Source organism: Lemur catta, chromosome 5, assembly GCF_020740605.2.
Source record: "Lemur catta isolate mLemCat1 chromosome 5, mLemCat1.pri, whole genome shotgun sequence".
NCBI classification, from domain to species: Eukaryota; Metazoa; Chordata; class Mammalia; order Primates; family Lemuridae; genus Lemur; species Lemur catta.
Window position 1 is genome coordinate 107546814 of NC_059132.1, and position 27926 is coordinate 107574739.

Consider the following 27926-nt stretch of genomic DNA (forward strand, 5'->3'; position numbering starts at 1 on the left):
TGCAATCTATTTGGAAAGTTAATATTATAATTTTTATATTTTCCTAGTTAAATATTTACAATAAAAATTGATGTACTGAAGTTCTGTAAAGTTTCACTCTTCAATCAAGTTATTTGACGATAAAACAAACAGATGCATATGATATTTAAAGCATCAGTTTTCATCTTAGAATCTGGAACTTGAAACATGCTCTTTCCTCAAAAGAATGTTACCTATGATGGTAACTTTTGCGTTTTACTTAATGAGAACATAATGTTCTAATTTCTTATAAGTTATTAGTTTGCTACCAAATTTTGTCCTATAAACAAAAATTTATTGATGTGCATTGTTGCAATTCTGTCTTGACTATATAATAAAACTGTTGCACACTGGAAAGCAGTAATACACAAAGGGGAACAACAAATAACTTGTTTCAACTGAATACTCAAGAATTACCCGTCTGGCTTACTTATTTTTCTAGATAAGCAAGAAATAATGTTAGGTAGAAACTTTTTATCTATTTGTATAGAAAGGAGACATTTACTCTTCCTTTGAGAGCTGTAGTGTTTTTAATTTAAACCTCAATTATCATTGTTCTGCCCACTCAAGATAAACAGTGGCACAAAACACTGGGTGGGAGTTGTATCATTTCCAGGGCATATTCAGGGGGTTGTTTTTTCTTCTTCTTTTTATAGATGCTTGATAAGATTTAATTTACATTGCCTTTTTCTCCTGAAGTTAGAGTGCAGAAGAAATGCAGTAAAAGGAAATCTGAATGAAACAAACGGTATTTTTAAAACTGTAAGAGACGATGAATAACAACTGTGTACATAACTGAAATTCCCCAGATAGCTAAGAAATAGAACACAATATGAGAAAAGTGCTTTTAATTTTTATTCCACTAAATTAATGATCATTTTCCACTAAAATTTAGAATCCTATATAGCTTTTGGCCCCCTAGTTTGAGTTATTTACTTACATTTCAATATGGATTCACACCTTCCTAAGGTATTGCTATAATGTCTTGTTGAAGTAAACCTTATCTTATCAAGCAACAGCTTATTATTTTTGCTAAGGATGAAATGAAATAAAACTGCTGTTTAGACTAGAAAGTTTAATTTTGGAGAGGTGTTAGAAGGAAATATATAGCAATGAAATAAATGACAGCAACAAAATATTTCTGCAGAAATGTACAGTACTACCATTTGCTACAACGCCTTGCACGCTATACTGTGTGTGGGGGTGTGGGTGCTTTGAGAGGCAGGGTTACACAGAGTAAAAAGTATTGATTCTGGAGCTGGGCCATTTGTAGCCCTGCCTGGATTGGGTTGTTGTAATTGTTCATCAATCTTACCCAGAGGTAATACTAAGAGATGCCCCAAGGGATCTCATATACTGCAGACATACTCTTCCTTAGCTCCACCGTGGAGCAGTAGTCCAGTTTCCCCTCGGTAGTCCGGTTCTGTCACCCCAGTCAACAGCGCTACTCCCTGCTTAGCTTGCTGACACGGAGGCGTGAGGAGCCCAGAGTGCTGGGCAGTGGTCTCAACTTCCAGCTCAGTGGAATCATAGTTGTGTCTCCTGGTGGAAACATTTCTCCCTCTGGAACTAAGACCCCTAGGCCGACAGAGCATAAAGTCAGAGAGCAGAAATTTTGTTTGCGGGTCACTAGAGGTGATGGTGATTGAGGGTAATTCGGAAGGCACCATGGGTCTGGGGTCGGTCAGTTCCGGAACATGCATATGGCTCTCTGGATTTGGAAATTGTACACTCCACTCGGATCCTCCAGATAAGAATCAAATTTCCTAGTATGTGCATAAGTATCTGGGTCACCTTGTTGAACACTGAGTGCGAATAATTTATATTACACGGAAATTGATTGTGTCTATTAGGATTTACTTCGACTCACACATTTTTGTTTTCTTTCTTTTTTGACAGGTTCCTGGGCAGATCGATCACCACTGCATGAAGCGGCAAGTCAAGGGCGTCTTCTTGCTCTAAGAACTTTATTATCGCAGGTAATATATTACATATAGCTTAAAATATGCCCCCTCCCGTGAGCACAGAACATAACGCATTGTCAAAGCAAATCCATTCAAAAATAATACAATTGCTTACATTTTACTCAGGCCCTTTTATTTTAACTCATGTCAGGCAAGTCAATAGCTTCTGATTTATCTTTGAAAATTATTATAAATGTTTTGATATAATCACGTCTTAGGATTTTAAATTCTCATACAGTGTATTTGTTCATTGATAGACATTTAAGCAGTTAGTCATTGGATTTATGTAACATTTCTTAAGCAATCTAAATATGCTTAACTCTGTACAATGAGTACAGCTGATTACAGACGGATCAGTAATAAAATGTCCAAAAAGGGGTAATCAGACCAGATGCCAACACAATCTTTTTTACATTATGGTTATCTCTAACATGTTATGGGGAATTGCCTATAAAAGCAATAGGCCAATTATTTCTATACTTACCTGTTCATCAGACTCCCAGAGGAAAAATGACAAGCACAGATTGCTTATTGAACGGAAAGTTCAAGTACTGTGGCTTGGGCCTGTGCATTGTTTCAAGCTTCTGATGTGATTCGAATGTACACCCAGATCTGGGGGCCATTGCTCTAGTGTTCCCAGTGTCACAGAGAAAGGAATCTTCTCCAATGGCTGTGAAGCAAGGAAAGGTGGTGCTGCCCGGTTCACACAGCGCTGCCTGGGACTCCAACCTGGCTCGCTAGGCTGGCACTGCAGGTGAACCCTAACCTGTCCGAGCCTCATTTCTTCATCTGTGCGATGAAGATGTAGGATGAGACGCTCCTTTACAGCCTGCCAGTGCTGTGATAATATGTGGCTATTTTGTTTCCCTCATCACTCAATGGGAGCGGGAGGGAGATGAAGAATCCTGTGAAAATGTCGTAATTTCTAAAGTGTAATTCCTCAGAAAGGGTCATGCAGTCCTTTGAGAGAAGAGCAGTCTTAGGATATTTCTCAGGGTGTATCTCCTGTGCACTGACAGGCCAGCCCAGAAGAGCAAGAGGCTGCCCCCAAGCCCGATGTACAAGGGAGTCTCACCCTTCCCAGACGCGGCTGTTAGCTGGTCACTCTACTGCGTGGCACCGTGGGATTAGCTCCCCACGTCTGACTGCTTGCTGGCCAACACAAAGTCTTTGAAAGAATAATTAAAGGATCTTAAAAATTGCCAGTTGCTAGTGACAAAGATTTGGGGTGTTTATCTATTTTCTTGCCTTCATTTTAAGATTCTTCACATCCATTCTGTTTTTACATACTGTGGTGACCCATAACATGTTATGAGGATTTGGCTTTGAAATTCTTCCTAGTATCTGCTCAGTATGATTGTCAATAGACATTAAATTACCAAAGATATCAAGAGGGCAAAGTATCTCACATCCTAATAATATTTAATTATTTTAGTCTGGTATTATGAGTTTATTTGGAATAAAATTAAAAATTGAAGCTGGGCGCAGTGGCTCATGCCTATAATCCTAGCACTCTGGGAGGCCGAGGCGGGTGGATAGCTCGAGGTCAGGAGTTCAAGATCAGCCTGAGCAAGAGCGAGACCCCGTCTCTACTAAAAAGAGAAAGAAATTATCTGGCCAGCTAAAAAATATATATATATAAAAAAAAAATTAGCCGGGCATGGTGGCACATGCCTGTAGTCTCAGCTACTCGGGAGGCTGAGGCAGGAGGATCGCTTAAGCCCAGGAGTTTGAGGTTGCTGTGAGGCTAGGCTGACGCCATGGCACTCACTCTAGCCAGGGCAACAAAGCGACACTCTGTATCAAAAAAAAAAAAATTTGCTTACTTAGTTTTGCTTAGTTTTGATTGAGTAATGATACAATAAAGTCTAACATTTTCTATATGCTGGGCATTGTGATAATATTTACATACATCATCTTGTTTAATTTTCATGGTAGCCCTAAAATCTAGAAGTTAAGGTATTTGCCCAAATTAAATTTACTGCTTGATGGAGCCAGACTTCAAACCTAAGTCTAACCCACTTCACAGGTCAGAGTTCTTAACCACTAGGACCTAACTTCATCATACCTACTTAGTCACAAAAATCCACGAAACGGTTTACTATAGTTTAGAACTGTGGTCCCCAACAACGCCCTGCCCCGCCCCTGCCCGCCCCTGCCCCACCCCTGCACAGCAGGAGTGAGCAGCGAGAGAGCTTCATCTGTGCTTACAGCCGCTCCCTATGGCTCCTTCACCGCCTGAGCTCCACCTCCTGCCAGATCAGCTGCATTATCGTGAGCTGTATAGTTATTTCATTACATATTACAATATAATAATAATAGAAATAAAGTGCACAATAAATGTAATGCACTTGAATCATCCCCAAACCAGCCCCCACCCCCTCCCCAAGTCCCCTGCCAAGTGTGAAAAATTGTCTTCCATGAAACCAGTCCCTGGGGCCAAAAAAGTTGGGGACCACTGGTTTAGAATATTTTTCCCCCAGTCTGGGCTGATCCGTTTTATAGCCCCAATCAAAATAAGTGATCCAACCTATAAAGAATCTTTAGTTCTATAAAACAAAATACAAAATAAAGATCCCTCCCCTCAAAAAATAAAAACATAAGAAAGAAACATTTAAAGAAAACATGCCAGAATCTACTGAACAGAACACTCAAGGCATTATCAGGTCTGGGCATGACGGTGGTACAATAATGGGGTTAAGGAGTTTTGACAAGTGATTGTGGCTGTGGCATTTGGACTGGCTATTCCTGCCAAACTGGTAACTGATTGCCTGAGGTTCTTGGATCTTTAAAAGTATATCACTCTTCAATAACATCAGTAGAAATGATTTCATATAACTTTTTGTTCACCTTTCAAGATTATTTATGTCCTGTTTAGGGTTACAATGTAAATGCTGTGACCATAGACCATGTCACCCCATTGCATGAAGCCTGCCTTGGAGGTCACGTGGCCTGTGCCAGATCTCTTCTGGAAGCGGGAGCTAATGTAAGTATCTTTCAAAAACGTTAATAATTTTACATCTACTGACTGAGAGAATCAAACAAAGTTCTCATTTTTCTGTTCTTTCCTTCCTCCTCAGTAATTTTCAAAAATAGCAGAATAAAAATAAAGCTCTTGAATTGCCTCAGCCTTCTCATTGCACTCTAAAAAGAATTTCCAATCATTGCATAAATGGGTAGCGTGCATAATAATATAGAACATTCTTCAGGTTATTTCCTCCTTTCGTGACTCTAAATAGCAACAGATGAACATCTTTTTGCCTATAACATTCGCCTATATTTTGGATGATTTTCCTTAGATAAAGTCTAAGAATTAACCAATTTTAGCAGTTTAAACTAGCAATGTGATGTGGCTTCGTCACAACCTTCGTCACCATTACGTTGAACTAACTTTTGTTTGATACTCAAGTATGTATTTTTTTCATGATTTTCACTAGTTGTATGCCCGTTCCTGTGAATTATCTGCCACATCATATTTCTCTTTCTCTGAAAAGTTTTAAAGCATTTCTTATTGGTGTACATGAGCTAAATATATTTTGTCACATTTACAGCACATGTTTCCCCAAGTATTTCTGTTGGCAAATTACATAAGTTCTGAAAATACGTGACTAAGCCAGTTAATCAAGTATGATTTAGGAATCTTATTCTTAGGATTTCTGGTTTGGTTTAGGTGAATGCAATCACGATAGACGGTGTGACTCCGTTGTTCAACGCGTGCTCGCAAGGCAGTGCAAGCTGTACGGAGCTTCTTTTGGAGTATGGCGCCAAAGCCCAGCTGGAGTCATGTCTCCCGTCTCCCACACATGAGGCTGCCAGTAAAGGTAACTTAGCTATGGGATTAAGTGGCAAGGGGGAGAAAGTTCCTCCAGCAACGTGCAGTGCTCCCTTTATCTTTTGATGAATAACTCTGCAGGGAGAAGCAGGGGGTGGTGCATGTCGGGGATGGGCATTAAATAAACTCATCTCTACCTTGTGTTGGTAGGTCACCATGAATGTCTTGACATCCTGATATCTTGGGGTGTAGATGTGGACCAGGACATTACTCATTTGGGAACTCCTCTCTATGTAGCTTGTATGTCGCAGCAATTCCATTGCGTCTGGAAGCTTCTTTATGCTGGTAATTTCCTTTAAAACATCTTCCGTTCTGCCTATACACACAAGCAGTTATTTATTTCTCTAAATAAGCTTCTTTAAAACTTATATCTTATTGCTAAAAATGTTCTTATTACCGTAAGCATTCTCACCTATATAAATATAACCAATAAGAACGAACTTCATTCTTGTTAAGTCCACTTCATAGCTCACAGATGAATACATAACCTGTATATTTTGTATACATAGCACCGGCAGACATTTGAGTATGTAATGGAAGCTGAAAGCCTTACTTATAAAAGATCATAAATTAAGAGCTTGGAGTTTGAATTTATTATTGCCAAGTATGTATATATCTGGAAACAAATCCATCAAAAGAAATTTTAGGGATAGTAACTGCTTAGACGACGTTATCGTCTACCAACCATAAAAACAAATGTACTTGCCTAGACTCTGTACTTTCTGTCCTGCTTACTTGGAAAGACTTATTGCCCCTTTCCCAGTTACTTGAAACAAAGTAATTCCTCAAGGTTGAGCTTTAACCCCCAGAGAAATATTCCTAACCTATCCGACCATGGTGCTCTCTCCCACTGCAGGACTGGGGGCTCCTTTAGGATATGGACCGTGCCTTTTTCTGCATCATCTCCTGTCTCTGGCATGGTTCCTCCTCCTCATGCGGTAGATGCTTAGAATATATGTTAAATGAGTAAATGGATTTCTATGCTATTTATTGTTTATAACAGTCATTTGACCCCTGATATATACTACCCTTTTTTGTGCTACTCACTTTATCTTAGCTAAGTTAGAAACTTCTTGCAAGCAGGGTGTGCATCTACTATTTCCTTCCCCTTACATCTAGTAACAGTCTTAAACATCAGTTCTGTTAATAAGTGTTGACAGATTGTTTATTTTCTGTCCATGCTTTTCCATCAATTTGGTGTAACCAATAGAGTTTATGCTCTATCACCTTTCTTTAGGTTGCTAGGAATATTAGTTTTTCTACTAAACATTTTATATTGGGCTTTAAAAAAATATTGAAAAAGTACCGTTAGTAATTGTTGATTGGTTGTTAGTTTCAGGGCCTGTTCTTCCATAAAATTGACATAGCCAACATTTATGCTCTCTCTATGGAAATTTTGCTATGGAATATAATTTTTCCACTAAACCTTTTATATTTGCTTTAAAAATATTGAAAATGATTACATTTATTGAAATTTGAAAGTAGCAGGAGGGCCATAAAGGGACTCTTAACATGTACTGCTTCTTAAAGACATCATTAGTTTTACAGATAGTATTAGAAAACAGAGTTGAAAAGAACTTATGCCTTTTTATTGGTAGATGTTTCTTGGTGTTGTAACCATTTATGTACTGGAAAATGAGATTATTATTTTTTGCAATATAAAACAGCATTTATTCATTGCATGTTCATCAAAGGACTGCCATGTGCAAGGCCTTGCACTAAAATAAAATAACTATGCAATAGGTAATTTAATAGGTAGGATTGTGTTTTTTAAACTTAAGCATTTTTTAAAAATTTACTTTGTGTGCAGATATCATTGATGTGCCTCTCTACTGAAGAAGCTCAGTGTCTTTACATATTTATTGACTTAAACTTCATGAGTGAGAAGTGGCAGAGAAATCTATATACATTTTACCTAAATAGCTCAACATGTCTAGATTTGTGAGTTTTACCAGAAATCAAAGAGCTCTACTGCCTTAAAATAAATGGAAAGAATAAGAGCAAAACGCTCTCAAATATTAATAATTATTAGAGCTGTCAACCAGGATGAAAATCTATAGGACTGATCTTAACTGTGCACTGTTCATAATATTAACGTGAGTTAATATTACTTTTGAAATCATTTAAAAATTTAATTTTTAAATTATATTTCAAGCACACAGAAAAGTATTAGAGAACAATATAATATGTATAGGCACCCCCTTCAGATGTACTCAGTTTTAACCTTTTATAGATATATATGTATATAGGAAACATATATATATGTATGTACTATATATGTATAAAGAAATAAATCATTACAGATAGGGTTAAAGTGCCCTTTGTGTCTTTCTCAGTTGCCTTCCCTTTCATCCCCCTGCCAAGATGCCTAACTTATCTAATGATTTTTGTTTATAGTTATCATCACTCCCTATGTTCCCGTAGGTGCTGATGTACAGAAAGGCAAATGTTGGGACACTCCACTACATGCTGCTGCTCAGCAATCCAGTACGGAAATACTAAACTTACTGCTAGAATTTGGCGCAGACATCAATGCCAAAAACACAGAGCTTCTGCGACCTATAGACGTCGCTACATCTAGCAGTGGGGTGGAAAGAATATTGCTTCAACACGAAGGTGAGAGGAACACGTGTGGAAACTTATATGCACAAATATATATAGGCCTAAAATAGATGCAGTCGAAAGACTTTTTGTTGGCATGTAAAGTAACAGTGGCATAAAGATTGGAATTTGTTTTGTGAAAGTAGGTGATTTTTCAACCTAGGTTCTATCGATATAGAAGATATCATGATGTTTTTAATATTCCTATCTCATCTTACCTAAACTATCATATTCCTTTGGTTAAATATATCTAGTTTTTGTTTTGACAAGGCATGACATGTAGTTGTGATATAACATTTGCTAATTTATATTTGGAAACATGCCCCGTTTTATAAGGGCATGCAGCTTCTAGAACATGTTGAAGAAATATAATCAAGAAATATTTTCACACTTAAGACTTTTGTTCTAAAATAGAATTTCTTAAGCACTATCCAGGAACTAAAATAAAATTTCTTTTAGCCTAAATATTAAGCCTAATTTGATGAAAAATATGTAATTTTTAACTCTCCCCTTTTAGTGTATAACACTTCTCAGGGCTTTCAATATGCATCTCCTTTAAAAAGTAGAATCTACCCGAGGCTTTAAATGCAACAATAATTTCATAAGCCTAAGGACTATAATGTTTTAAAGAACATATATGGACTATATCTCAATTATAACAAGATCTCATAAATGACAGCAATATAAATGCTTAGATAAATCCCTAGTATAGTGGTCTCATACTTTCCTAGTTTACTAAAAAGCATTGGAGTTTTTTTATTATCTTACAACATATAAACATTTATTTTTATTTTAATTAATGGATGCTGTCATGTCTTCTTGTAGCTACCCCCAGCTCTCTATGCCAACTTTGCCGACTCTGTATCCGAAACTGCATAGGAAGACCAAGACTGCACCTTATCCCACAGCTCCAGCTGCCAACGTTACTGCAGAATTTCTTACTGTATCGATAAAGTAGTAAAATAATTCTAAATACCTAGAAGATCAAAAATTTCTATTTCACTTGCTTAATGAAAATTTTGTATTAAAATATGCTAATGATAGGATAAAAGTGATACAAGATCACCCAGCAAAGCAGTGAAATATCAATTTTCATTATAAGTGCATTAGTTAGGACTATTGTTGTATGCATTTTTATTGTCTTTGACTTATAGCATATTTATAATATCTATATATTTTTAGCTATTCCAATATATCCTCTTGTTGATTTAGGGAAAAAAAATAAGAAAGTCTCCATTTTATGATTTTCTTTCTGATTGGAAAAAATAGAACTCTTACTAAAATTATTCATATGATATGGTAAAAGCCTATATTCTTCAAATAATAGGTTCACTTTTTAATTTTGGCTATTGTAATTGATTATCTCCATTTTTGATAAATAAAATGGAAGCATGGTTTAGAAAAGAACAACTAATATGTTTTTTGAAATCAAGATGATTCTCATTCAGGAAATCCACTATGTTGAATGTGCGTTTTTCATTACAAAGACCAATTCATAAAGATAAATTGGCCCTTTCCCTGCAAAGAACTCACGAGTCACTTCTCCACAGTAAACGTACCTGTTACAGAAACTGGTAAGACTAACGGTCAATACTGCCCCCTCTCCCTGAAATGTTTAGAACACTGTACACCTGCTAAGGCTGTCAAGACCCCCTCGTTCTCAAGAGTTGCTGCTGAAGGTTTCCTGTCCATGCTTTTATATATATTCCTCTGGCCTTCTTCCATTTCAGAAATCGTCAATAGCTAGTGATATCTGCGCTGAAGAAAATTAACTTCACATCTGACTGACAGCCAGGCCCGGGAACATTTTTCAGGGATCATCAGATCAGTCCAAGGCTATAGAAAATGGAAGATAAAATACTCCTTATATTGTGGAGGTTTTAAAGAAAAAGTGAAGCTTAACACATTTAGAGACCTTAACAAATTTACCCTGTATATAGACCTTACTAGTGGTGTTTCTAATTCTTTTTACACAAAGCAAGGGTTCAGAGTCTATTGTATTTGCAAGTACTGACAAGAGAGTGTTATCTAAAAAAAGATATTGCTAAACTAGTCCTCTGCAAGGGTTGATAATGTGTTTATTCTCTTCATCTTTAACTGTACTTGAGTGGAATAGGAAACATAATATAACTTTGTGCCTTTTTTGTAGTTTAGACTAGATGTGGGTCTATTATGAATTTAGAAATAAAATAATCAACATATGAATCCGTGTAAAGTAAAAAAATTGATGAGTTTTACAGATTTATTAAATTTTGATAAAGTAAGTATTTTGACCACTAGTTTTGACAACCCAGGGCCTATTTTCTTCCCAGTTCTTGGCTAACTTCCCGAAACTATGGGAAAATAAACCGTATATAACTCCAAAGTCACTAAGTTTGCATTTTGGGGAAAAAAAATCAGGTGTGATTAAAAACATCTCTTTAGATTTTCAAAACTAGAAAAGAAGCTGTGGCATGTTTGTTAAACGATGTAGTCTATGTGGCCAGGAACTTTTAAATGTCTGCTTTACAGAATATCTCAGTCTAACATTGGTAATGAATAATTTGTGTTATTATGTATTTTTATTATTGAATGACTTCATTAAATATAATTAGATATTAAAGCTGCCTTTTAGTAAAAACCGGTTTCTGCTAGTAAGTTCCCTGAGCTAGAGGTAAAGTCTTAGATTGTAAGAGTAAAGCAACATGTTTCCCTTCACTGCTGTGCCAATAATAGAAGTATCAAATAGTAAAATGGACACTTTAAAATTTCAGCTTATTTGTACCCTGTATCTTAGCTTGAGTATGATTGTCTTATCAAAGGAGTATTCTAATTTAAAAGTATCATATATTTGTTATTATATGAAAGTGTGATTATTATCCATTGGAATAAAACACTGTGTGATCTTCTAGTTAGTATTTTATTTTATAATGAAAGGCAATGGTAATCAATTGCACTGATTTCTTTCACCACCCATTTCCAAATCCCTGAATCATGAGCATTAAGAGTAGAGCAATGCAAAATAAAAATAGATACCTCTAAGGTCTTCTAATCCAAAACACACGCATATATATACATGTTAAAGAGCAAGGACAAAATTTACCAAAGGCAAAGAACAAAAAAATGTACTATTTGACATAATAGTAAAGAAATATAGTGAAATAATTACTGTAGGTAGGCACTGTTAAAACATTTACTTTGGAAGAAAAAGTATTTATCTTCCATTACTTTTATAACCACAGCATATATTTGATGTTCCTGAGACAGTAAATAGAAACATGTGTAAAAGAGGGACTGCATGTATCTATTGATGTTTTTATTGTTCCATAACAGCACTGTAACAGTGGTTATCCATTTACAAAATAAGTTTATATAAAACTTTAAAACTTACCCTCTCTTTTGGATTATTCCCAATTTTTTACTCTAATTTCTCTATTATTCTTATTATCATTTATAATTTAGCTTACTGTAAGGCTTGCCTTCTCTCTCAAATACATAAGAAAACATTCTCAAATGTTTAAGATAAATGGAAGAGAATTTCTTCAGAAAATTCATTAGCTCCATCTACTTTGCAGCCTTACACAGCTCACTTCAGCTCCGTAGCTCCCCGTTTTCTCATTTGCTTAAACAATGGGTTTCTTCCCATTTCGAGTCCTGTGTTCTGATTCCTTGAGTCTTTTAATACCTTTAAGAGTACAAATACATTTTTAATTTTTGTTGTTTGTTTATGAAAAGCTTACATTGTGGGTCCACATTTTATAAACCACATATTTAGGTTTGCAAAAATTCAATGTCATTATTCTAAACAGAACTTAATTTCGATCTCAAGCTTCCCTTTCACCCAGTGAGATCAGGCTGTTTCTGAGCAGACTCAGTTCAGCGATCTCTCAGTCTGTTCAGGTAAACTTTTCAGATGAACTCAGACAATTCAAGCCTCTCTCCTCCCACTCCATTTCTTCCTGGGATGGCATCTAACTCCTGGAAGACGTCTGTGAAATCCACTTCTCAGAGCGTGCGTCTGCCAGCGTCCGTCCTCTGGGAGACTAAGCGTGCCAGGAGAGCAAGCGTTCGGCAGATGATGTGGGGCCGTGATGAGGTGACATGAGGCCTGTACATTGATTTGATACGTTGATTCTCCTAAAACTCATCTTGCTTCCTTCCCTTTGCAAATGTTCCTTCCACCTGGAAGACATCCTACTCCCTCCTCTGTCTTATAACTGCTGTACTTCCACCAATAATTAGCTAAAAAAACCACTCTTCCAAGAAACCTTCCTCACCTTCCCGTCTGCGTTTTACACACCCATCTATTCATTTTGGGACTGTGTGCAGGCCTCTAATGGCATTCATAGTACTGTGGAATCAACTTTAATTTACTTGTCTGTCTGTGTCATAGACTCTGAGTTCACTGTAGAACTTGGTGGCATCATATTTACAGCTTCCTCCTCATTGGTCAAAGATTCCCCTTCATCTCCTCCCCATTAAGGGCCATCATATTCCCTCTTCAATGAGCTGGAAACATAAAAGTTCTTTCCTTCTCTGCCCACCAGGGATGTGTGTGATTGTATGTGGAAAGTTAGCATCCTTTCTCCGAGATGGAGAATAAGGGAAAGGAGATGTTAAACCAATTCAACTGCTTCCTTAATCACTCTCCTTGTTGCAAAGACTGAAGTCAAGGACTTCATTGATAAAGAAGGTGATGCTATTACTTGAAGTAGAGACACATGAGCAGTTAGGAATCCCTGATCCAGGTCGTTTGAACAGTTACCACTGAGCTCTCCCGTCCTCACCCTGCACTGGGCAATGTTAGATGACAGTCCCTCCCACAGTGAGGGAAATATGGGACTTGGGGTTAGAATGCAACCTAAATTCTACAATCAGACTAGAATTGTGTTCTCAAGGACACTATTAAAAAATAAAGCCACTCAAAAGTTACTCATCTTCCCTGAACAATATATGCCTTAAAAATCCATGTCACCTACAGCCACTGCCGAGTCCAGCACGTGCAGAGTGGATCATGAGCCACTCCCTCCACAGGCGGTTGGGCATGTCCCCCTGGAGCAGACGCCAGGCGCGCGGGTGACTTGTGGTGTGGCACGAGACTGAAAGAAAATTGGGACAAAGGGATGCTCTGATGTTAGGTGCTGGCAAAATAAATACCCCACAGAGCAGTTACCAGAAGGACGTGAGACTTAACAAATGATACGAGATGGGAATGCTGAGGGCGTACGATTGTGTGTGAGAGAGAAAGAGACCCAGACGGCCATGGATTTAGAGTGATGGTGGCCGCCTTCACAGAAGGAGGGACCACTGACCTGGGAGCAGACTTTTCACGGACTTTCCCTCTGTGCCTGCCTGCTCCCCGCCTGCCCGCGGCGGCCCAACCTGAGCCAATAGCCACAGCTGCAGGACACAGGAGCCTGCCGGAGCCCTCAGAGTTGGCAGGACCCCAGAAGGGCTGAGCACGAAACACGAACCCTTTGGCATGTCAGATACCGCCATTTTCCCACCAAGTAGGAGAAATAAATGTAGTGAGTCTCTATTCTTTGAGACAAAAAGAAATAACTAAAATACACACATAAGCAACATAAAAAGCTAAGTTACAAACTTCCACATCCCCTCAGACGAGAAGAAAATCCTGCTTGGATACATCTGCTTACCTGGTCTTAAACCGGCGAATGTTACCAACAGAGATGGAAGCTTTTGGCCTCTGTCACTCAGCACCCGTCCCTGTCAGACCAGACTCCAGACAACAGTGCTAAAGCGTAGAGTGTCGGGCGAGTGGTCATCTGTAGCATGTCCAAAACATTCATACTGAAGATGGGAGAAAACAGGGATAAAAATATGATATAACCCCTCAGGGAAATCGTTATATTGGGAAGGCAATGACTTTTTTCCTTCTGTGCTAATCCCCTGTGGTCCTTCCTATAAAGGCACAGTCATGATGATTTGAAAGCCCAGAGGGAACCCTGCTCCCATTATGCAAATGCTCTAGTTAGGGATCCATTAGCTCTTAACTAGCTCTGGCATGGAGGCCCTTGTCACGAGTTATATAGAATAATCTACATGAAGTAATTAAAATATTTAAATCTTTAAAGCAATTTCATAAGTTCAAGCAGTCAAAATGTGTACTGATGGGGAATGTAAGCACTGATGTGAACCACACGCGTTTGCAAGGTAGCTGGGCAGCCTCTGCACTTGATGGAGACAACAGTGACCCAGCAACTCCTATTGCCAACAGTCACTATCTTTATAGCTCCAGAGATAAGGCAATTAAAGTCTTGAATCTGGTGAGGGTAAAGCTCTAAAATCCCTGTCTCTCCCAGGTCAATAATATTATAATTTATTTATTTTAAAATCAATAGATCAGGATCTTTACCTTTGATATCCTCCCAAAGTAACTGCCCAAGAGAGGATTTTTCCTAATGGAAGGGTGCATTCCAGGGAATATAAATGACTTAAACATTTCAAAGAAAACATCCACTGGAATTGCTATCCCATGTAGCTTCATTCATATAAGCAAAACTGATTGGCTTCAGTTCGTAGAACTATGAGATATCAGTGTTTCTTGGCTGGAACACCAACAACATGCTCAGTGCATCACTGGACAATGAAGATTCCCAAAGATTCTAGGAAGCAAAGAGCAGAGTTCGTGGCGGGCATACCACGACATCAAACAGGAGAGGGCTAGAAAAGAGATCTCTTATTGATGCAAGGTAGAAGCATTAATCAGTTAGGACATTCAATATTAGGACACGTCCCACCATGAACCCTTGCATGGCCCCTGCAGAATTATTCCTCAGGACGAATGTAGGCAGAGAATTCACGGAGTGTGAGAGGCGAGGACCAGGGTTGGTTCCAGCAGCAGTAGCGAGGGTGGGTTGCCAGACGGGATTGACCTTCAGACTTCCTGTATCCTGGTAGAGCACGCCTGAATTGGACCAAAGGAATAAAGATGTGGAGAAGACGCTGTTTCCCAATCTCTCCTTCTCTGTATGCAATGTATAATTAACACTCCTCGCCAGGCTTGGACAAAGAAATGTTTGGGTTTTATGTCAGCGGGGAGGAGGATACAGTGGGAAAAGGAGGCAGGGACTCCATCTCCCCATCTCTCATTCTTGCGCTTAGACAGGATTGTAGCAATTTATTCCTTCCTCAGAATGGATTGAGCTCTCATTTGGGACATAGCTTGTCACTTTCAGGCCCCTAACTGCAGCTGCTTATTCAAGAGGGGCTTTGAAAGTGAAGGCTGTGCCCCTTAGCCGTCCCGCGTGGCAAGGATCTCATTTTCTTACAGTCGCCTCTCCCTGGGTCCCGTCCCCTGCGTTCTCAGTGCAAGGAGGGGCTTGATCGCCATCGGTCCTTTTCCCCAAGGGCAGTGACCGACTGCTGACCGGGACTGTTTGCGAGGTGGGCAGGGTGGCGTCTTGTCCCCATCCCTGCGGGGTCTCCCGTGGGGAGGGAGCTCCACTAGCACAGCGCCCCGGCTCCGTCCCCACGGCCCCAGCCCGTCTCAGCCACCCGACCGCCGGCCCAGGGGCAGGGGCGGCTGGGGGGGGGCGGTTGGCTGGAAGAACTGAGCCCGCGGCTCGCTCCTCTCCCGTCTCAGCCCAGCCGCCCGCGGGAGCCGACGCTCTGCCGGCTTCTCCCCGCCACACGTGTCACGGCAGCGGATTCAGCCCGGCCAGGGCCAGCCCCCCGTGACCAGAGACGCCCATTCCAACCCCGGAGTTCCGTGCTAGGAAGACCCTTGCCCGTAGACATAGCCACATTCTGAAACAGCAACGTCATCGTCATAGACAAGGCTTCTCCCGTTTGCTTCCATCTTTTGCCTGATGTCAGAATTGTTTCAGGACTCAGGTGGGGAACAAGAGTGGGGGGTTTTTCAGCCCCTTTATGGCTCAACAGAGTAACCCCCTCATTCCAAGCAGGGCTGACTTTTTATTAACTACTTTCTCTGGCTGCAGCAAGGTTTAGTAACACTAGGAAAATAGTCTTAAGGTCTGCAAAGACAGGAGCACAGTTCTGTCTTTTGCTTCTGACCCCAGCTCTCACCGCTTAGATTAATACATATGCTGCTTGTTCTTCTTCACCTCCCCAGGCCAGATCCGTGTCTGGGGGCTCAGTTCTAACACTGTGCGCCCTCAGTCCCCACCTTCTGCCCCCTGGTCTCTCAGGGCCGCCCTTTTCCATTCCCCGTGTTACCCTCAGACGCTGCGCAGGAAACAGCACTACCTGCCCACAGCGGCGCACCTACCTGGGAATCCACGGCGCTGCCCAGCAGTGCATTCCTGCCCACGTGACTTCACCTAGAGCAGGCGTCTCACTGTCAACAGGATGGATGCTGGGACCAGACAGTTCGCGCTGCGGGAGGCTCTGCAGTGCATCGTGGGATGTCCAGCAGCTCCCCTGGCCTTTGCCCACTGGGTGCAGGTGCTCAACCCCCTGCCCCTAATTGCCAGTACCCCCGCCCTGTCCCCACCACCAACTTATGACCACCAGAATGTCTCCAGACATTGCCACATGTCCCCTGCAGACAAAGTTGCCCCACTGAGAATCACTGACGTAGAATAATCTTTCGGTGACCTTATTAGAGTGGACATAATTCCTCTGACATGCAAACACTTGAAGACATGTTGTGGTGTGCAGAGGGGTGTTCAGGGACATTTGGATTTTCGGTGTCACCACACAACAGGAATGGCTACGTCATCGGTCCCAGACATGGAGCCTCTCTAGGTGTGGGGCTGAATGGGATGGCACAGTTTGCACACCCATGAAAACAGCCCTGCAACGGAGTCCGGGATGGACTCGGACGTTCAGAAGCTGGGCTGAATGTCCTTTGCCACCTCCCTGCCAGCTTGAGGAGCACATGTCCTTTTAAATTCTCTTTATTGTCCTGGATGTAACTGTTATATTACACACACACACACACACACACACACACACACACACACACACACTTCCACACTGTCCAAGGACAAACAGTGATTCTTGGGCACAGTACAATTCATATATAAGGAGAAAAGGAAATATTTTCCTAACTACCTCATAGTTTTTGAGGCATCTCTCTCAAAGTAAAGTCAGCAGTTCACAGTGGTATGTTTCAAATTATCATGCAGAACCACATTCATTATGTACATAATGCCACATAGCCTTAGACAAGGCATCGCTCCTTGTAAGAAAGAACTTGATTTAACAAGCCAAATGGTCTCAGTCTGGGGGAATGGAAGGCAGTAATTTTATCCTTTCAGTTGCATACTTCTTGAAAAAAAAATGAAGGTGTTGAAAAGAATCTCACAGACTTCCTTCGTGAGTTGCACCTGAGTAGGAAAAGTGACATGATCAGCACACCCATGCACGCCCCTGTGGGAACACCGGGCTGGATGTGCTGCCAGGCCCTCCGCACAGAGGGGCCCATGTTTGCTTCACCAGTCTGCGATCATCTGGAAATTCTAAATTTTTGATCAGTGAGCCCGACTTTGCCCTGCACATTATGCAGCCAGTCTTACTCTGTTGCACAATTGTTCATACACCAGTAAATAATGTTCACCTGGAGAGAGGTCTTTCTCTTTGGTTAAGTCAGATGGAAATGTCTTAGGTAGTTCCTTGACCCTATGCTGGGATTTAGAACGAGAGGGAGAAGGCTACACACACAAGGCAAAAAGCAGCACCAACCTTTCTCCTTTTCTCCTTTCTCCCTCTATTGATAACATAGTCGATTAACACATATTTTGTATATGTATTATATACAATGTTTTTACAATAAAGTAAGCTAGAGAAAAGAAAGTGTTACTAAGGAAATCACAGGGAAGATAAAGTATATTTGCTATTCATTAAGTGGACGTGGATCATCATCATAAAGGTCTTCATCTTCGTTTTCATGTTGAGTAGGCTGAGGGAGAAGGAAGAGGAGGGGTTGGTCTTGCTCTCTCAGGGGTGGCAGAGATGGAAGAAAATCCATGTAGTAGTGGACCCATGCAGTTCAAAGCCATGTTGTTCAAGGGTCAACTGTACAAGGAACTGGTTAAACAGATGTTGAAGAACTGAAAAACTAGAATGGGACAGAGTTAACATGGAGACAGAAGCTTCAGGAAGCAATTGCTACCCCTAGGGAAGAAGCCGACGTTATGCGAACCTAGGACTTGGAGGACAAGCCCTAAGACAGACTTCCTGAGAAGGGGCTGTATACAGTTGGTGCCAATACTGCAGGAGCTCAGAGGAGCATCCAAGAGTAAAATCTGGGTCTCAGACTTCTAAGGAGGGCCACTTCTCAGTGGTTGCTAAAAGTTCTGAAAGAGTATGATGAAACTTGCTCCAGGAGTGCTAAAAAAAGTTGGAGACTGGAGCCAACTGCCACTGCCAGGTGAAGCTTTGTTGCTGTGGTGACACACGGATATGAACAGCAAGCAAAGTAAAAACAGTAAGTCCCATCTCCTTGCCTCTGGCTTGCTGGTCTCTCTCTAGTGCCCCCTATTGGCAGAATTTACCACACAATCAGCAAAGGGAAAATACTGCAGAGTTCCAATTCCAGCACCACAGAGCAGAGTACAGAAGGATGTGTTTGTAAAGGAAATGTATTTGCTTAACAATTGGCACATTTATTACAGAAAAAAGTTCTCACTCCTTAGCAAGACTATTCAAAAGTAAGCCCCTATCTATAGCCCTAATCTACCTGTCTAGCAATTATAACCCGTTACCCCAGGCTTTGGCTAGTCCTCATGCTAATTTCTAAATACTTCCTCTAACACTAATTGGTTATTTGTTATTTCATAAAACTGATTAAAAAATTCATATATTGATGCCTTTGCAAGATTAGTCATTCTGTGTGAAACTGCTTCCTCTTCATCCAATAGATTGCCCTGATTATCTTAGAAACAATAATATATATTTACTGAACACACTGTGCTGCACACCGTTTTAGGCTCTTGACACATTTGTTTATTTAATCCTCACAACAACTCTGTGAGGCTTATCCTATTTATTTCCATATTTTACAAATGAAAAGTTATATAACTTGCCCAAAGGTACATAGCTAATAAAAGGTAGAACCAGCCTTTCAAAGCCTCTGTCTTAACCAATTTAAAATATTGCTTTATAAGATCCACATCAAAGGTCACCTCATCAGAGAGGACTACCCCAGGCCAAAATATTTGCTTCCTCTCTGGTGCTAACATATTTTTATCACGGCAGAACTTTTCAGTGTATGTAATCTTTTCACTCATATTTATATCTCGGTATCTCTTGTAGGCTAGTGCTCAGCTGTCCAATAGACTTCCCTGCAGTGATGGAAAAGCGCTGTATTTGTGCTGCCCAGTATGGCAGCCACTAGTCACATATGGCTGTTGAGCAGTTGAAGTATAATCAGTGTTACTGAATTTATTTTATTTTAATTAAACTTATTTAAGGTTAAATAGCCACATGTGGCTACTGGCTACCATATTTGATAATAAAGATCTAATTCCTCAAAAAAAGTTCACAGACTTAATAAATCATTCATTAAAAACTTTACCAGGCAAAGAGAAAACACTTGTATAGCTTCATTTTTGTTTGCTTTTTAACCATATAGAAAGCACATTGTTTTACTTTATTAATGAACATGTATATGAATTCAACAAAATATTATATAGCACTACTATCAATATCCACCCCATACTTTTATCTTGCATAGTATGTGCCCACTTTCCACCTTAAGCAATTTTTTTGCTGTAAAAAATTATAAAGGATTTTAATAATTTTGCTTGTGTGAATATTTAATTTACAATTGCCTATCCCCATTCTGCAATTGTTTTCATTTGTTTCCCTGCATTGTTCACTGATAAATCCATTGCCTGGCAAACAGTAGGGACTCAATTTTTGTTGGATTGATGAAGGAATTAGGCATACTAGGGCATCTTGGTGAAGTGTGAAAATCTAACCTACAAATTGTTTTCACATATTATGTAATTTTCGTGAACGGTTAATGTAATCACTAAGGAAATAGGTTTGTTAATTTTGTAGACAAATATTCATTTCAATTTCAAAATTTTTTTTCCCCTGTCTCTTCCAATTTCCAAACAAAAACTGTCCCTGTCTTTGGGAGCCTTCTCACTCCGCTCCTTAAAATACTCCACTGAAAATAGGCCTTTGGGCACAAACCACATTTAAAATACAAAACTTATGCACAAGGAAACAGAAGGGAACAGTAAGAACTCTAAACTGGTTAAGAGTGAGGTCGACAACGCTGAGATTGAAAGCCCCACCCAGGGCTTAAGCTCTCCGGACAGCGCTCACGCCGTCGCCGCGCGCACTTCCGGTGCCTCCCCCGGAGCTGCGCACCCGAAAACCCAAGTACCGCGGCGGCCCAGGGCGCCCGCGCGAAAGCTGAGGCCCCGCCCCTCCCCCGCGAGGCCCCGCCCACCCACTCTAAGGCCCCTCCTGCCGCTGCTGTTGCCATAGAAACCCAGAAAGCGCCATGGCTGCCGCCGGCCGGGAAAGACGTTATTTGACTCAGCCGGCGGCAGCCCCAGCCAAGCCACCGTCAGTTTCGCCACAGCCAGCAGCGCCCGTCCGAGGGAAGCCTAAGAACCGTCTGGTCTATCCACCTCCCCCGAAGAGCTCCCGCCTGTCGCGCTCCCTTCTGCGCTGGCTCCAAAGTCTGGATCTCAGCTTCTTCCCCAGGCACATCAACAGGTGCTGGAGCCGGCCCGGCCCCTAGGAGGCCGCCCCGGCCCGGGCGCCGTGGGGACCCGCGCCCGCCGCTTTCTGCCACTTGTCCTGGCCTAGGTGTCTGAATCGGACCCTCCACCCACTCACCACACGCACATGCACGTGAAAACACCTCTTAGGGAGTGAGGTTTTGAAAAAATACGGTGAAGCATTTTAGTCATTTATTTAATCAATCGTTAAATTGCAAACTTAAGCTAATATAGAATGCTTTGGTGACTGCAAAAATATTAAAATAAGCAAGGCTTTTGTTCTTCTGAGACATTGGGCATTAATATTAGTGAGGATCAGTTTACCCTTCGTTAGAGATGGCATCTAGTTTGAGGGTTATGAGAGATTTTAAATAGTTGCCTGAAGTGTAGCCACCCTGAATGTAATTGGCAGTTAATATTTCCTCTGGGAATGCCAACTAAATTCTATAAAAATTAAGGCAATGAATCTTTCGCAGGAAAAATTTCTGGTTTAAGGTAGTCCCTCCTTTACCAAGAACACCAAGCCCCGCAGTGAATGCCTGAAACCACTGAAGCCAATTGCTATTAGTTGGAACACACTTCTGTTCATGTCTTTCATCCACAAATTTAATGCCTTTGCCATCTTAAGCAAGCACTTATCATGCACTGTGGCTGTAACTTTTGCTGTTTGAGGTGCAACGGCAAAACTAGCACGGATTTTTCTTCTTCATAACTTGATAGATTCGTTCTTTACCATATATTTTAGCACCCTCAGCATACGATTTTTTCCCCCTTTCCTCATTGAGAACTTTCACCTTTTCACTTAAAGAAAGCACCGTACAACTTACTTTGGCATATCAGAATTGCCAGCATCACTAGTCTTCTGCTTTGGTACCATTATGAATTAAAATAAGGGTTCCTTGAGCACAAGCACTGAGATAGCATGACAGTGGATCTGATAACCAATAAGGATACTAAGTGACTGATGGGCGGGCAGTGTCTACAGCGGGGGATAGGTGGACGAAAGGGAAGATTCACTTCCGGGGTGGGACAGATTAGCGTGTGGGATCTCCTCACACTATTCAAAATGACGCACAATTTAAAAATTATGAATTATTTCTTGAATTTTCCATTTAATATTTTCAGACTATGGTTGACCGAAAGTTACTGAAACTGCAGAAAGCGAAAGTGTGGATAAGCAGTGACTACTGTACTAACTTCAGTATATTGGTATTTCTTACAAAGAGGCATCTAAAAGTTTAATATGCGTATGAATCACCTGGAGATCTTGTTAAAATGCATATTCACTCAAATTAATAGTTTGAGTTCATTAAAAGAACACCCAAGCCTTTGACGTATATATAATCTTAGCAAAGTGCTATTCCATGGTAGGTTGTTCTCAGAGCAATGATCCAACAAAACTAGTTTTACAAGATACTTTGTCAGTATGGAATATTAGATTGGTGTTAATTAATTATAAAACAATACAAACTGCACAATTAACTACACTTTATATTATTTCCTTATTGTTATGGATCAGGGATTTTTCAAATGGCTTCCTGATTGCAGAAATATTCAGTATATATTACCCCTGGGAACTTAAATTATCCTCCTTTGAAAATGGAACTTCTTTAAAAGTCAAATTGGATAACTGGGCACAGTTGGAGAAGGTAAATTAGCAATAATTTATACTTTTAACTGTTAAAAATTTTGTTTTAAAAGGGGCATTCTAATTTCTTGGATCTCTGTGTATGTGTGTGTGACTGTTTGCTAGGATCCAATACTACTGAGTTGGCAGCTTGTTCTGAGTATCACAAAGTTTAGTAAATTCCAATTGTTTATGTCATGAGTCATCTATGAAACTGAGCATATTCATTTTAATTAGCATGGAATTTAATGATTTGTTTTCTTGCTGAATATTATCTTTTAATAATTAATGTGTTAAATTAAGAAAATTAGTTGAGAGATCAATAAAAGGGAGATTAAAGCAAATTCATAATAATTGGAGATTTTTATAAGACTTCTTATGATGAAAATATTTTTTTCTAATATTAAAGTTCCTGGCAAGAAAAAATTTCAGATTACCTAAAGAACTAATCCATGGAACAATTCATTGTAAAGCTGGAGTACCTGAAATACTGATACAGGAGGTTTATACTTTATTAACACATCGAGAGTAAGTTATTTAAAATTTCCTAGTATAATTTAATGTGAAACTTTTGATAATATAAATCTCATTACTAAAATGTGGCTTGTAAACAGTATTTTATTTATTTCCAGAATTAAAAGTGTCCAGGATGACTTCGTGAATTTCACGGACTATAGTTACCAGATGCGTTTACCCCTGGTTCCCAGGTCTACAGCTTCAAAGTCAATTAAAGATAACATTAGATTGACAGAACTACTAAGCAATCCCAACACACTCAACACTGAACTTAAAATAGAGTTCCTCTTCCTTTTACACATGTTGCAAAGAAAATTAAGCAGAAAATTGAATCCAAGTAAGTTTTCCTCAGAAACAGCTGAGTTCTTCCAAGCTCTATAAGGCTGTTCTTGAGCACATATGAAAGAAAGGCCTGCACTGGTTCATTTCTGTTTTCTCCTGTCACTGGTTTAAAGAGAAAAAAACTTCTCTAATGCTAGCAGTAGAGTGATTTATTATCATTGGAGTGGTTTATGTTATAATTCATTCTTTTTGATGAAGGCATAGGTTAACATGGCTGATGAGTAGAAACTTCCTTAGGTACTTCTTCAGGCCTCAGTGAAGGATGAGCTGCAGAGAAGGAAGTGATCTTTAGAAGCAAAGGAAAGTGCCCAAGTACTGTGGTTTATAGGATGAGTTAAAAAGAAATATGGAAAAGGTGGAAGTAATTTTAAATCACAATTTTTTTTTTAATTTTTCACTTTCTCCTATCGTCAGCCCTGGCCCACACAATTTTTAATAGTATAAAAACATTTGCACAATGAAATGAGGGCTATATGATCTTATTTATATGAAATATAAAAATAGGTAAAACCAACCTATAATGAAAGAAGTCAGGATAGCCTTTGCCTTTTAGGATACTGTCTGGAAGAGACAAGTGGGAGGTTTTGGGGTACTGGTAATATTTTTGATCTGGGTGATAGTATTCCAGGTGTATTCACTCTAATAATTCATTGAAGTGAATTACATTTATGATTTGTTCACCTTTTTGTACATATGTTATCACTGAATAAAAACTTATTACAGGAACATCTAGATATTGCCTTTAAAGTAACTATTTTGTGCATCAAAGATACCGTGAACAATGTGGGAAGGAGGTTATTAACCTACCTATTCACACCACTCTAAGGAACGTGATAAAGCAGATACTTAAATAATTTGCTTAATTTTTAAATGATGGTATCTCATTTTGACAATGGTCATTTGACTTTTTTTGAGAAATAACTTTTGTGTTTATATTTTATAGAATGGTTTGATGTCAAACCAACAGTAGGAGAAATTACTCTCAATCGTCTTCCTGCCCAATCCTCTGGGCACAGGTTTAAGTCAAAGGTTGCAAAAGAAAAAGTTGCCCCTGTTTTACGTAAGTTCTTGTTTCAACTTTTTGCTTCTTAAAATAGATTTTTTTCCTTTGTTCCATTAAAATTTTAGAAATAGTTAAAATGTCAGTCTGGGCCGACATTCAGTCTTAAATTTTATATTAAATGGGTATGCGGCTGTGCTGTGCTTTTGTTTATTTGTTTCACATGCTCACTTTTTATTTTGAAATAATTTTAAACTTACATAGAAGTTGCAAAAATAGTGCAGAATTCTCTTGCATTGTCACCCAGCTTTCTACAATGACAGCACGTTAAATAAGCATAGTTATGTGCCATTATCATTGTGTGTCAGTATCAAAACCAGAAAAACTGATATTGATACAATACCATTTATTAAGCTACAGACTTTATTCTGATCCACCAATTTTTACATGCAGTCTTTTTTTTGGTATAGAATTCTATAAAATTTTATCACATGTATAGGTTTGTATAGCTACCACTACAATCAGTATACAGAATTATTCCATCACCCCAAAGACATTCCCTATACACACCCTCCCCACCCATGACCCCTGGAAACCACTGATCATCTATAACTTTTGCATTTTGTGAATGTTACATAAGAGAAATCATACTTACGTAAAATTTGAGAGAACTTTTTTCACTCCACATAATGCCCTTGAGATTCATTCAAGTTGTTGTATGTTATCAATAGTCCATTCCTTTTTATTGATGAATAGTGTTTCGTTGTATGGATGTGTACCACTGTGTGTGTGTGTATATATGAAAAAAATAAACATATATATATATATATATATATATATATATATAAATCAGAGGGAAATGCAGCAAATAATTTTGAGGACATATTTAGGACACACTTTTACTAAAAGTTATTTGTTATTTATCTGAAATTCAAATTTAACTAGGTGTTCCATATTTTATCTTGCAACCCTACCACACAGCGTAAAATATTTACTATCAGGCCCTTTACATTTCCTTTACAGAAAATGTTTGTGGATCTTTGCTACAGGGCTTGTTTTCTAAAGTGTTAAGAGGGATTTCACTAGGGGTAAAAAGTTCCTTGTTTATATAAAACCTGGGAGATCAATGTAAACAGATTCCTTTTTTGAAAACTTATGACCTCTTAGCACCTTTAAAATGCTAATATGCATTGTAAATATTAAAGAGGAGAGATAAAGAATAAAATGTTTTCCAAATTCTCTTTGATCACACATCACTATTTTGTTTAGCTTTTGCTTTAATGGCCTTAGAGAACTTAGTGTTCCTCAGAGCACACTTTTTAATATCCAGACATCAGGCCGGCCTTTCAAAACCCCTTTAACTCATCATACACTTGGGGCATAGTTGTTAGCATGATGGAATCCAACAGAAGTGAAAAATAATGTTTCAATAAAAAAAAAATGTATCCATAGTTTCACCTTTAGATTCTGGGAATACAATCTCTCAACCTGCCTCAACCTTCTTTTGTTCGTGATATTTGCAGTTAAAAGTTCCAGCAGGGTGGGAGCTGAAGCCAGGGCAGTAGGTAGGGTGAACATGGGAGGAGGGGGTCGTGATGGCAGTAGAGGTATGGCAAGGAGACTGCAGGGAGGTTCTTTATTCTTTCTTTCTTTCTTTTTTTACTTGCTTGCCTCTTTCCTTTTGTGGCTAACTGGATCTGCCTGGGGATGGGCAAGGGCATTACCATCTACTTTGGGACCTGCAATGAAAGGAAAGGTAGGAGAGAGTAGTGTGTCACAGCCGGGCTTCTTTTCTGTGTAAGGAACAGATGCAAATAGGCCTTATATAAACAGCGATGCCTACTGACATTTGAACTGCTCCAGAGTACTTCTCATTTCTGTTATCTTTTTGGAAAATTTTCAAGCTCACATGTGAGTTTTTTAGAAAAAGCATATGTTATCGTTACCTTAAATCAGGATTCCAAGTAAAATGGACTTTTGCTTTTATAATTTTAATAGTATATAAACAGCTATAAATAACTCCTCCCATTTCATTCTCTCAATGCTCTTTTTTATGATTCTCTTTCACTCTAGTGGTCTTTACCTCCCCTTGGCAAAGGAGGTGGGTTTGTGGAAACCTTCCCTGAATAGGGCAGATCACGATGGGAAGGTGAACATGCTTTTTTTTTTTACTTTTCTCAATCCTGTTCCAGATATATACTTGTATTCTCTTAGTCTAGGCACACAGGAAATTAATGAATGCTGTGGATTTGACATTGGTAATTACATGGATGAGAACTATTTTAAGGGTTAAATCATTTTTTCTAAATTTACTACAGGTATTCCATTTCCGTTGTTTCTGATAAAAAGGTAGAGTGAATAGTTCAGATCAGCTACCATAATTTAAAAGTTACTGAAAGGAAGAGAGGCAAGAACACTAGACTGTAGGAACTTGACTCTATTTTCCAATCTAAGATTGCACATAATAGCACTGAAATCACAGGCTGTTGATCTGCAAATCTTCTAATTACCAAACAGGGTTGCCAAAATTAATTGTAAGGTAGGTTGTTATTTTTGCTTTTTTCTTTTTTTAACACTTAAGTTCCTCTACTTGTTTACCAAAATCTAGTATCTACTAGCAAAATTATGGGCCAGTGGAATAGAGATTTCTTAGTTGTTACTGGCCCCTTATATTAGAACTGAGTGACCTAGAGAGTCTGCGTGGCCAGCTTGAATGCCTCGGTGTAATCAGAGTTCCATAAACTGAATTATGAATCATGGACATTTGTCAAATCTAAGTCCAAAATTGTGCCACTGTTGCCTCAGCTGCTTTTTGAAGCAATATCTAAAAATAGTTGAGTCATATTCAGTATCAAATGCACCAAAATAAGTCCTGGATATTTTTAGGCACTGCTGATGACTTCTGGAGGTGGGTGACTTTCAGAAGCTTTTTTATCTATGACTACTATAATGCATGATTTAAATATTCTTGTTTACCAGACAGATTAACCTGTGCTCAGCCTGCTGCCAGTCATTCTGCGTATATTTGATAGATTAGAAACACTGATGGTTGTGTAAATATCTAAAAACTATGAACTGATTTTAATTTTGTTTATTTAAATATTTCAGAAAATACAGGTAATTGTGGCAGTTGCCATCGAGAAATTTATGTGAAGCGAGGTGGAAGACTTTCTTGTGATTCTGCTTTGAAACCTACCAAAAATATGAAAAATAAAACTTGAAAAGCACCTGTTAAATGGCTTTGAAGAAGTGATACTACCATCTCTTGCCATACTAAAGAGATATTATCACCTAGTCTTAGATGTATTTCAATAACAAATAAATTGAAATGGCGTCTTATTCATAATTGGGCTAAGAACATTTCTTTTCAAATTCA

General features: G+C 39.2%; 2 protein-coding genes and 1 long non-coding RNA gene across 3 annotated transcripts in view; 2 read left to right on the forward strand and 1 right to left on the reverse strand.

Annotated features, from left to right (window-relative positions):
- ASB5 (ankyrin repeat and SOCS box containing 5) overlaps positions 1-11288 on the forward strand; it is a 44391-nt gene extending 33103 nt beyond the window's left edge. Inside the window, exons 2-7 of the mRNA XM_045552471.1 lie at positions 1918-1997; positions 4861-4968; positions 5653-5803; positions 5965-6099; positions 8239-8430; positions 9241-11288. Of these exons, the coding sequence (XP_045408427.1) occupies positions 1918-1997; positions 4861-4968; positions 5653-5803; positions 5965-6099; positions 8239-8430; positions 9241-9368 (794 nt within the window). The 3' untranslated portion in view covers positions 9369-11288. The remainder of the gene's footprint in view (positions 1-1917; positions 1998-4860; positions 4969-5652; positions 5804-5964; positions 6100-8238; positions 8431-9240) is intronic.
- A 1176-nt stretch (positions 11289-12464) lies between these two features.
- On the reverse strand, positions 12465-14071 carry LOC123638674. Its single transcript, XR_006735431.1, has 3 exons — positions 14052-14071; positions 13374-13493; positions 12465-12502 (listed from the first exon to the last, which is right to left on the reverse strand). It is a non-coding gene; the product is annotated as an uncharacterized LOC123638674 (long non-coding RNA).
- A 6767-nt stretch (positions 14072-20838) lies between these two features.
- Positions 20839-27888, forward strand: SPATA4 (spermatogenesis associated 4). Its single transcript, XM_045552472.1, has 6 exons — positions 20839-21060; positions 22585-22714; positions 23102-23220; positions 23325-23545; positions 24494-24610; positions 27659-27888. Exons 1-6 carry the CDS (start codon positions 20843-20845, stop codon positions 27769-27771), a joined length of 918 nt encoding a protein of 305 aa, XP_045408428.1. The 5' UTR covers positions 20839-20842; the 3' UTR covers positions 27772-27888.
- Positions 27889-27926: the final 38 nt, after the last annotated feature.